The following is an 11,930-nucleotide window of genomic DNA, read 5'->3' on the forward strand; positions in this document are numbered from 1 at the left end:
CCCAATTGTCAAATGGACATAGATCATTAATTCATATTAGCATGTTACTTGCAGTTGTTTCAATAAACATCTGCAAAGTTGACCTTTACCTTAGTTTATCCCAACTCGAGCCAAGCGTGTGTGTGTGCAGTTGATTACAGAGAAAATGATGCCCTCTAGTGTCAGTGAGAGGAACAAGTGAGGCAGCAGACGGGGAGTGAAGCTATGAGAAGAGGAGGAACGAGGGGTGGAAGAGGACAAAGAGTGAAGACTGAAGTGAATGCAGGCTGAGCTGCTGCTGTGGAATGAGGATTCAGTTTCTAAAAGCAGCATGTTAGCTAATGTGAGCATCTGGTCAATAAACAGCAGGTAATAATTCACAAAACAATTTAGTTGCTCTAGAACAGGCATCTCAAACCGGTTCCATAAAGGGCCGCGTGGCTGCAGGTTTTCATTCAAACCCAGGAGGAGCACATCAGGCCAACCAATCAACATCAAGGGATCACTTAGTTATCAGCTGAAGACTGAGATCATCTGATTAATTGATTCCAGCCAGGTGTGCTCCTCCTTGGTTGGAATGAAAACTTGCAGCCACGCGGCCCTTTATGGAACCGGTTTGAGATGCCTGCTCTAGAAGAAAAATCACCCTCACACAAACATGGCAACATAATGCAACATGAATGAGAAATCCTAAAGCATGTATATAATACATAATATTTTTAGGATATCTAATATTGCTATATCAATGGATAACTATCATTAACAGTACGGTGCCACATTTGATTTATTGAATTTTTGTTTTTTTAGATATTTCAAATCCAGCGTTGCTTCCATGTGTGAGGAACTCAAGAGGTGTAGTGGTTTTAGGTGCGGCCTCACAGTATCTGACAAGCTGTCGGAGGATCTGAAGTACGTGCCAGCTCTCAAAAAAGAAACCACCCGAGGGCAATGCTGCTTTGGGAAATGTAATTATTGTGAAAAGATGATGACTCATTAACAAGAAGTCATATCCAATTAATGATACAGACTGATTTATCTGTGTTCTGTGGAGGATGACTTTTTCTCAGAAGTTACACCAGAACTGACGTCACATTAATGTTGCTGTAATGTGTGTAGGGTCATATGTGGAGGTGTGTAGCTGCTACACGCTGCCACACTTTCTTTTACAGCTACTTCATAACTCAAGGTCACACAGATTAAGACACTTCATCTGTTTAGTTTAACATTAACATTAACTATTGCTGATTTTATACTGATGCTGACTTCGTGTTATTTAATTTTTAAGCATTATTGCACAGATTTGGGTTGAGACCACATGATCAGCTTGTATTAGCTCCTCTTTTACATAACATCAGTAATGATAATAATGAAATGTATCATTCATAGTATTTGTCTTGGTTATTCCTTCTTGAGTGTTTCTTTCCTGTGCCATTCATGTGGAAATTGAATCTCTTGAAATAGAGATAAGTACTATGGGTGAAATTTGGTCCACTGTACATTTTGTACAATTATCATGAGACAGCTGGATGGTGTAGGAGGCAAGGAGTTTTTTGGTAAATTGGGAGACCCTAAACCAAGCCCCCTGGACCCCATTCAAAAACGTCATTGTTGTTTTGCATCACCCCCTTAAGTCTCAATTTAGTATTAACTTTTCGCTTGACCATTATAATGAGACTTTCTCTTTCTATATACCCATCCATTCGATTTCTATATCCACTTATCCTGTGCAGCTTTGGGAGGCTGAAGCATATCCAGCAAACACTGGGAGAGAAAGAATTATACTAAGGAAATTAGATTATTAATTATTATTTTATTTCAAAAAAATTAGAAGGATGTTAGAACTAATGAATCATACGAGGTTAATGCTGTGTTTATGTGTAGAGAATGAAATGTTGTAATGCTTTCAGTGAAAGGTGTTATTCTGCAGCAGAGGGATCAGAGCCAGCAGAGGATGGAGGGAGGCCTTTTCCATTTCCCTCTCCTGTTTATGACTAAACCAGACGCAGACAGAGCAGAGCACACAGTGTGCAGGATGGTGAGAAGCTGCCAACAGGCTGCTGCTGGCACGCTGTGTACCAGCGCCTGTGTGTGTTACCAGAAACCCTCACTCAACCAGTTAGAAGTCAATTACAAAAACATGACATTTTGTAAAGACATGGTGCAGAGGGGATTAATCCTGATGGCTTTGTTGATGCTCTGACTTTGCCAGCATCAGTTTGGCTTTTCAGATTTTTAGTGAAATGTCTCTACAGCTATTGGATGGATTACTATAAAATGTGATACAGATATCCATGGCGCCCAGACGATGAATCTGAATCTCTGGCGATCCCCTGAATTTATTATAACTTCTTGCGATCTCTTAACCACTCATTTATCACCCTCATCCAATCAATTTCTCCAACTACGTAAGACCTGCAAAACTATATAACATGACATTCGTATCCACCTCAACTCTGACTCTCTGTTGATGTTAGCATGGTTACACACTAAGCTCAGATGGTGACCATGACAAACATTACTTGCTTAGCATCAGTAAGACGGCGTGATCCTTGTGAGCATGTTAGCATTCTGACATTAGCATTAATCCCAAAGCACTGCTGCGTTCTAGTCGTGTATTTTGGTGATTTTTCAACCACTTGTAGAATTAGGTTCTTTCGTGACTCAACAGCTCCGAACCGTCACGAAGCTCTGTTCTGGAAACAACAAGTGATTGGTGTCGCTGGCAAATGTGCCTGAAGTGCACACACACAATTTGTATTGTTCTCTTGATGACCTCCACATTCATAAACTGTATGTGAAAATAAAACAAAAACTTCTGCGGTAGCCAATAGCACGAAGTGGCATTTAGACCGTACAGTAAAAAACATGTTTTCTTCCTGGTTTATGGTTAATGGTTTATGGTGAAAACACACACAGAGAAACATATAGGCATTCATTATACTCATCGTGTCATAACTCCACTGTGGGTGTCATTCCATGCGTTTTTCCTTAGAGGGCGCCCTTTATACGCTTTGATGACGAAAATGCTGTCTCCATTTTTACCACTTGTTCTCTACCTTGCCTCTTTTCTCACAGCACTCCCCTCACATCTGGGGGGAAAGGAATCTGGAATCGTTTTTCTCTCCTCTGCTCTGCTCAGATGCTTGCAAGGAGTCACTTCCTTTAAGACACACACACACACACACACACACAGATGGACACAGATGCACATACGCAGACACACTCAAGGATACACACTTACACACACAGAATGGTCTCTTTGGCTCCCCAGGTACTTTGTGGCTCCAATGCCTCAAGACAGAACACAGACTGTAGACCCAGTCTCACACACACACACACACACACACACACACACACACACACACACACACACACACAGACACAGACACACACACACACACACATCTTCACAGGCTGAATCTTGAATGCTGATCAAAATGTTCTCATATTCACTGAAAGCTCTGATCAGTTGCTCTCACTTGATGTCTCTCTTCTTCACTCCCTTTCTTCAGCAGTTCTTGCCAGTCATTTTGTGTATTTTTTTGTGTATCTCCATGGTACAAGCAAACATGTTTCCACCAAATGTTGTGGGTTCAACTATTACCGAGGGCTGAGCTGAGAGAAAGGAGAAGGAAGAAGTGAGTTAGGGAAGATTATGGAGGAGGTTTGGGGTCTGGGATGTGGGCAACATTTGAAGAAGAGGAATGTAGCAGACAGTGGGCAAACACCGCTGGCAGCTTGAAAACACACACACACACATACACACACATGCAGACACATTAACACACACACACACACAGTTCCATACAGCTCCCGAGGGTTTCACTGGGGATTTAGGACAACCTGTCTCCGTTCTGTAGCTTCTGAACAAACAGGTAAGTGTCGGTCTGTTGCTGGTTTCTCTTCAGCTTCCATTTGCATTTTCTGCAAGGCAGGTAAAACTGGAAATGTTCAAACCTGCATCTGTTTAACTGCAGTTGGCTTGATGAGGCATAATCGCCTCATGCAGCTAAACTCTTGGCAACCTTCTGAGCATGTGCTGTACTGTAAGACTGTAAGCGAGAAAGGCAAAATGCAACATTGCAGACATGCATTAAATCAAACTTCCTGGTGAAGCAAGCCTTTCTTACGCACTGCTGTGTCATACAGTAACTGAGAATCTGTGTGCGTGTTTTCGCATACCAGCTTTGTGGGAATTACCGTAACCATCTACAGATGTGCATGCACGGAAAAAAATATATTCTTCCCTCTCATACTGAGAAATCTGAATTTGAAGTGTGTTGGCAAATACAGCCACCTCAACTTGTGCTGTGCTTCAAACAATGTCATGCATTCATTTAATTCTAATTCATCCATAGGTGATAGAAAAACTGCCATGAAAAGGGTGACTTTGTTTGACCTTACACTGAAACCGTTTCTTATCTTGATTTTCAACGCATCAGATAGATAACAGTTTTTCACTTTAACATTCAATATTTCCAAGAGTTGCAAGGGGTTGCATCAGTTCTTAAAGGTATACTGTTCAGAGGTATTGAGTTTCCATTAAGTTGGGGCACTTGATTAAGATTAAGAGCCTGCAGCCATGCTCGCAACTCTGTGAGGTTGTACTAAGACACAGCAGTGCTTTGAGCTAAATGCTAACTTGTTGATGTTCTGAACGTAATGTCTTCTTTTTCGCCATCTTACTGTAGCTTGATAACATTAGCTTATTAGCATTAAACACAAAGTATAGCTGAGGGAATGTCATTAGTTTTAAAGGTATTTGACCAAAAAACAATACTTTGACCTAATGTTGGCACTGGAGAACAAACTGAGGGATCACCACAGTCACTACAGTTCATCCTGAGGTGGACAATAGTATCTGGTAGATAGTAAGTAAAGTAAAGATTTTGACCAGCTGGTGGCACTACGTAAAATCAGGGGATAACCACAGTCATTTGGATTCATACTCTGTGAAATATGTCTGTGCAAATGGTCCATCCATCCAATGTTTCTGGACGAAAGGGGTGGATCAATCTTTAGATGACACTGCCATCCCTGGAGCCATGTCGCTATCATGTCTAGGAATGAATGGATGCTGCAGAGGATGGGGCCAAGCTCCAAAAACGCTGAAGCCTCCACTCACTGTATTGCAGCTTGTTAGCATGTCTCATTAGACTTGCCTTGCCTGAATCTAGGCTGAAAGACCTGCAGGCTTTCTGCCCAAGCCAAGACTCAGACTTGACAAAGCTATTAGTTACATATAAAGATATATATAAGCAGTTATATGTAAAAGTTAACACGTTTGTCCGACCATTTAATTTGCAGGATTGCATTCACCAGCTGTCTCTATGGCTCTCCGGTGCCGTGTCGTGTTGGTGCTGCTGTGTGCTTTTGACTCCGCCTCAGCCACTGTTATAGCTGGCATGGACTATGGAGGTGTTCCTCTGTGGATTAATCGCCTGCTTGGTGAGCCCAGCGTGCTGAGCCTGCAGGGACGGATGGACCCGGGCTGGTTCCGAGCCAACAATCCAGATGCCTGTCCTCAACAGTGCGACTGCCCCATCCAGTGGCCCACGGCGCTCTACTGTGACCACAGAGGCCTGGCAGACGTACCCGACTGGCTGCCAGGCAGAACTCAATACCTGTTTCTACAGGTAGGAAAAACACTGACACGGCCACTGAGCGTGTGTTGTCTTTACAATGGTCTGCCACTATCCCTCAGTGGTTTTTCATTTCCTGTTCACGTTGTGCGCTTCCCACAGTAGCTGACCTCCACAATACAGGATATGTTTTATTGCAACTGTAGTGTGAAACGTCAAAGTCCATCTTTTCTTCCCAGGGCAACAACATCTCTTCCCTGTCCTCCTCTTTTCTGGACAACATTACTGACATACGCTGGCTCATCCTGGACCACAACAAGCTGCAGAGCGACAAGCTGGATGAGGCCGCCCTGCAGAACCAGACCCAGCTGTGCTATCTTTTTGCCAATCACAACCACCTGAAATCAGTGCCCAGAGCTCTGCCAGCTGGACTCAAGCAGCTGCGACTGGCCCACAACCAAATCAGCAGCATCAGCCCCGGAGCTTTCCAGAACCTGCACAACCTGACGCTTCTGCTGCTGCAGGGAAACAGACTGCAAACCATCACGGAGGGGGACCTCAAGGGTACTGTAATGTGTCATTTCCCTTCTCTTTACATGGAGAATGGACTTTGGCGTGGAAAGTCAGAGATTACAACACATGTTTTTCCTTTTGTTGTTGGCTGCAGGTGTCCATTTTGCACAGGTAGCTATTAGGACGGTTGGAGTCAAGGGGTTGTCTAATTTAGCATTAACTGGATTTTATGTCTTTCAGCAAATATGTCACGCCTCATAAAATCTCACATTCTGTCAATAATCTAATTTGATACTTCCAAAATATGAAGCAGTGCTGTAAATAGAATTAAGCAAATAAAAACAATAGCTAAACACCTGTAAGCTCAGTATGCTGTATGCACAGTACTCATACTCATATTTCAGTGAATATTACTGTCATTCAACACTAACAATGATCAGACTCATTCAAACATATTTGCAAGTATTCATTTTTGCATATGTGTGTTTGTGTCTTCCCTTCATTCTGCAGGTCTGGTCAGTCTGAACCTGCTGGACCTCAGCGGGAACTGGTTCTCGTCTGTCCCCAGGCATTTACCACCATCTGTCCAGCAGCTCTATCTGTCCAATAACACTCTTTCTGGGCTGGATGAGGACAGTTTTGTGGGATTTCGCAACCTTAAGTACCTTCGTCTAAGTCACTGCGGACTGCAGAGCCACTGCGTCCCCCCGCCGGTCTTCAACTTCTCCAGCTTGGTGGAACTGGACCTTTCTTATAACATACTTACTACCATTCCCACAGTCCCCACCACCCTGCGGTACCTCTACCTGGAGGCCAATAAAATACGAGGTGAGGTGTATACATACACAAAGAAAACATGCACGTACACACAAACACATAATGCAGTCACCTTTCACACTGTGACTGTAGAGGTGTCTCTGACTTCATGTCATTGAAATGCTAATTTCTCACACATGTGCACACATTCATACATTTTAGAGTTCAACAATGCATTCCCTTCTTGTGACAGCAAAGCACAATAATATTGAATTTTGTAGCTGCCCATCTGGGGAGGTCTGACACCCAAACCCTGCTGTGAGGGAGAAGAAGAAATGTGGAAAATGTGAGAGGAACTGTAAAGTAACCGCAGCCGCCTCCGACACACAGCCGGCCCTCATCGCTGCATGCGGACACGGGACGGGCTGGGATTGGGCAGCTAGCAGGCGAGCCAAGTCGGAGATGGGAAAGGAGGGAGAGTAAATGAAGAGGAGGGACTCAGATACATGGAAAGAGAACACATGAGAGGAGGGCGGAGGAGAAAAGAGGGGAGGGAATACTGGGTGGCTGGATGGAGGGAAAGTAGGCTAGCAAAGAAGAGAGGAGAGTGGTATGAAAACATCTGTGAAGGATTCAGAGGTAAGAGTGCCAGATGGGCCAGAAGCACATGCTGTTCCCCTCCTCATCGTCTCCTCTTTCCTCTCTCCTGCTCCCCCATTTTTTTTAGAGATAAGATTCTTGCGACTTGCAGCCAGGAGCCACATTTTGACTCACATGACTGGCCTGGTGTGCAGTTTTGGCTCACGGGTCCTGGCAAAGTGAAAGTGCCCATGTGTTTCTCGATCTGCGATGCAGCAGACAGCGGGGCTGTGTACTAACGAGACAGACAGAGGGAAAAAAAACACGAAAACACACACCTCATCATCTAGCTAGCCGCCCGACAGCTACTGCGCTTCCCGTCTGCCGAAGCCTACAGTCTGAAATGAAGTGAGAAAGCAAAAGAGGGTGTTGTGGTTTTCTCCTCCTCCATTTTCACCACAGCACCTGCAAGACATCTAATGGGGAATACAGACTCTGTGAGAAGAAGAGGGACATTTGCAGACTGCTCAGAGCCGCCTTGATAGATAAATCTTGTAACGTAATTGAAGCGCTTCAGCTTAATAATTCGCATATGATGAACACATGGTACATGATGTGAAATCAAAGCCGTCTGGACTGATTTAATGTCTACAATGTTTTGACAAGAAGGGAATAAACACATGGCTGTCACTCTGGTGAATAATGAGTCTCTAATAATGAAATATGGCCTGTATATGCTTTTAAAAAATCCTGTCTGCTCTCTGTCCGTTCACCACAGAGTTCAACATGACTAGTTTCTGCAGAGAGGTGGGACCTCTGTCCTACTCCAGGATGAAGGTGCTACGACTGGATGGAAACAAGATGTCCCACCAACAGCTGCCCCCTGACTGGGTCTTCTGTCTGCGAGTGCTTGAAAGCATTTACATCTGACTCCAACCGTCTGAACGTGCTTCCAAAACAGGGTTACTGTGTGTGAGAGGACAGCGTCATCTCGTGATACAAAGAGAAAAACGTGACTCAACTTATGGTCTTTGTTTTGTCGTCCAACTCGTCATTTGTGAAGTCGAAGAGCTCAGCCTTAAAGCTAGAAACCAGAGAGGACTTTTTGTCTTCAATGTGCCGATACACTGCCAGGCACCGAAGGGAAAAACTGCCCTTCAAAGGATGCCAAAGCTTGAACTTGCAAACTAAACCAGTGTTATTTTATCAGAACGCCAAAAGTCCTGATCAAAACATTTCTCATACCACCAGTGCATTCCCATGAGTTTCTCTCTCTCATTCCATCTTCTCTCAGTTTTGTCTCCGCAGGGTTGTACATCTGTGTGTTATTAGCGAATAGGAACTGTGACAAACCCTCTCATTTCTAACTGTACAGAATAACGTGCCCTGGTTAAACTGAGCCGTCTTAGGGGGAAAGGAAAACATGTATGAATGTCAGAATCCAGTAGCTTTCCCAAGAGAATCTGACTCAGCTAGCTGGACAGTGTTAAATGTGCTGAGTTGAAAATGCTCTTGCAAGTTATTGTTACCTTAATCTTGGATTTAAAAGCTGATGCCCATAGTCTGACAATGCAAAAGAGAAATTTAGTTTGCACCAGCAACAGAAAAATATTAACATAAAGTCATCAACAAAAGCTTCTTCAATACTTAACTTGTCAATACCTGGAGTACAAGCATTCACATTACACCCTTGTTATTATGTCAGATTTAACTATATTAATCATACAATTAAGAAAATATTCATAACCGAAATATTCATAACCGAATATTTGACGAAGGTTTCCAGCCTCAGTTGAGAGGATGTAATGTATTTTCTTCTTCTTCTTTGTTTTTGTTTTGTTCTAATAAATAATTCCAACAAACCAGATAGTTCAAACTGTTACAATGCATATATAAATATATGTACAGAATGGACAATAAACCAATGGAGAAGTATTGTAAGAAGGGATTTAATGTGCAAATGTACAAATCACAGTTACGTCTACGTACACACCTGTATACAGTATGTAGATTATGTACAGTATAAACAAGCAGCTATCTAGTACAGTGTGAAAAAAAGGCCTTATGTCCAGCGTGGTCAGAGTTAAATACGCAGTGGAGGCCGACGTTGCAGCTGCAGTTCATGGTGACTTCACTGTCCAATGTTTTTACTTAACCTGACACTTGGCCTTCAACGGTGCATTAAAGGACTTGTACCTTGGTTGAATTCCACTCGTGTGTAACATTTCTGCACTCTGTTTTTCAAGCCTGTGTTTTGTCAAGATGTCACCTTGCAGTTTATTCCGTCTGAGGAAGCGTCCAAACTAACTGAGGAGAGTTCAGGTGGAGCTCTCATACCGTGTGGAGACGCACAAAGAGTCCCGCAAACAGAATCTCATTCACTTCTTAACAGATTCTGTCACCTACAGCATCCAGCGCTGACGTGTGGGAGTTTGAGCTGAAACCTTTAAGTAGACAGCAACCGAATGAATGTTATTATGATGTTCATACCTCTATTTTATCTACATCCATATACCATCATTTACTCAGCATCTAATACAACTGTCTTCATGTCTCATGAATTGTACCTGCTGGAGCAACCTCAGGTGGATCAAAGTGTGCATTTATCTACAAAACCTCAGTGAATTCTAGCACACTCATGATAAATACTGCCTACATTTCTTCTAAACGCCACAAATCGAGAAGGAAGTACCACTGAGATGAGATAGAGTCATTGTGTACCTGTTTACTCAGTGACAGATTCTAATAACCATGCATTTCTTTTCTCATAATTACAGTACTTCTTAATCATTATAGGGCGACAATTTCGTAATTGCAATACCACGCTCCCATCATTACAAGATAAAGATCATCAAGATCAAGTCTGAGACGGTTTCTTCAAAATGACAGACAAAAAGTCAGAATTATAAGACCGCAATTACAGGAAATATGTGGGAATGTTCAGTTCTTCAGGGAATGTAAAGCAGGTCTTTATAAAATGATTTGTTTTGTTGTTTACAGACAAACTGTTACTAAAACAACGTCACAATCCGACTCCCTTTAGAAACCAGAAATATAATGGTTTTGATTCATTTTACATGGTTGTCATCACTTCTTGGGAAATAGACAACTGAACTCTAATGCTTAAAGGCTAAAACACTGGTGCACAATCATTTTAGCTTGTGTGTCCGTAATAAAAAGCAAAGCCTACTTGTGAGCACTTGTAATACATTTAACACTTAATGTATTAACAAATGAGGGAGTTTCTGTACTCTGATTGTTTATTTTGAATCCTTCTTAGAGTTCTGAAGAGGTAAAATCACCCCACATTTCATAAAAGCATATCAGTGATCATAAAAACCTCCTCGAACCTCCTTCTTTAGAAACTGATCATTTTGTTCAACATATCAGTCTGGAAGCTAGAAAAAGGTATTGACTAAAATGTAGATCATTTATGGATGCAGCTTTTCCTGTAAGTAAAGACACTTAAGTACATAATACTTGAGTACAGCTACTTACTGATAACCACTCAAAGTACTTGTTTGTATGTCTGTCTGCAGACGTGTGTGTGTGTGTATTTGATGTACCATTACTAAAGCCACTGCCATATTTTCCAGGTGACACCATGTCTTTGCCGTGAGTGTGTCTGATGACCTGATCAGACTTGTGCTATGTCTGGGCCCACATTTACCAGAGGCTGACACAGAGTTCCTTTGAGGGACGAGTATTAACCATGAAAGTATGTGTGAGCTTGTTCCAGTGACGACCAGCCGGCAGTGTACCGGGTACGTATGAAGTCATGATGGAAAGTTCACTGGTTCCATGTTGCTGCTGAGAGGCTGTAAACACAATACAAGCGGCCCATCTGCTACATCACGCTGTCTTAAAGGAGTAATGGCTCGTCACTTTGCTGAGTGCTACATGACTGTATTTCCTTTAATCATGAAGCTGGAGCTACGAGATGTTAGCTGGATGGCTGCTGGCTGCACCTTCATATATAACAGACGCACATCAGAGTGGTGTCAGTCTTCTCATCTGTCGAGTGTATTTCCCAACATGTCGACTATTCTTTTAATCATGTTGATGATCACCCTCAGCTGCTCTGACACTCGTCTTGTTACCACCTGCGTCCTCCCTTCATGTGACACTGGCTCTACTATTAGCACAAAAACTACTTTCCTCTCTATTTCTCTTTGTTTAACTTCTGTCTGTTTGTTCAGTAAATCAGGCGTCCTCACACTAAAACCAGACCTCTACTGCATTCCTCATTTTCAAAGCCATGAGGCTGAGTGATCAAATATGAAGCACGGATTTATTAGCAGTAACAATATCGGTATTTTAAACGAAAACACATTTGAAATACAATGCATAATCTGTATTAGTGAAACTCACCAGTGTCTCCTAACCAATTGAGAAGACACAGATGTAGGTTTCCAGGAACTGCCAGCTGGCAGGAGGAGGCACGGCGGAGCCAGATGGCCCAGGTGAGCACCTGAAGTGCTCCCTGGCACATCACAGTGGTATGAACCACGAACTGAAGGT

At 42.8% G+C, this 11,930-nt stretch overlaps 1 protein-coding gene across 1 annotated transcript; it reads left to right on the forward strand.

The window, feature by feature from the left end:
* Nucleotides 1-3,736: 3,736 nt before the first annotated feature.
* Nucleotides 3,737-9,580, forward strand: zgc:113307 (uncharacterized protein LOC553753 homolog). Its single transcript, XM_041960275.1, has 5 exons — nucleotides 3,737-3,854; nucleotides 5,287-5,615; nucleotides 5,801-6,125; nucleotides 6,585-6,902; nucleotides 8,188-9,580. Exons 2-5 carry the CDS (start codon nucleotides 5,310-5,312, stop codon nucleotides 8,337-8,339), a joined length of 1,101 nt encoding a protein of 366 aa, XP_041816209.1. The 5' UTR covers nucleotides 3,737-3,854; nucleotides 5,287-5,309; the 3' UTR covers nucleotides 8,340-9,580.
* Nucleotides 9,581-11,930: the final 2,350 nt, after the last annotated feature.

Source organism: Chelmon rostratus, chromosome 2 (assembly GCF_017976325.1).
Source record: "Chelmon rostratus isolate fCheRos1 chromosome 2, fCheRos1.pri, whole genome shotgun sequence".
In the NCBI taxonomy this organism is placed as follows: Eukaryota; Metazoa; Chordata; class Actinopteri; order Chaetodontiformes; family Chaetodontidae; genus Chelmon; species Chelmon rostratus.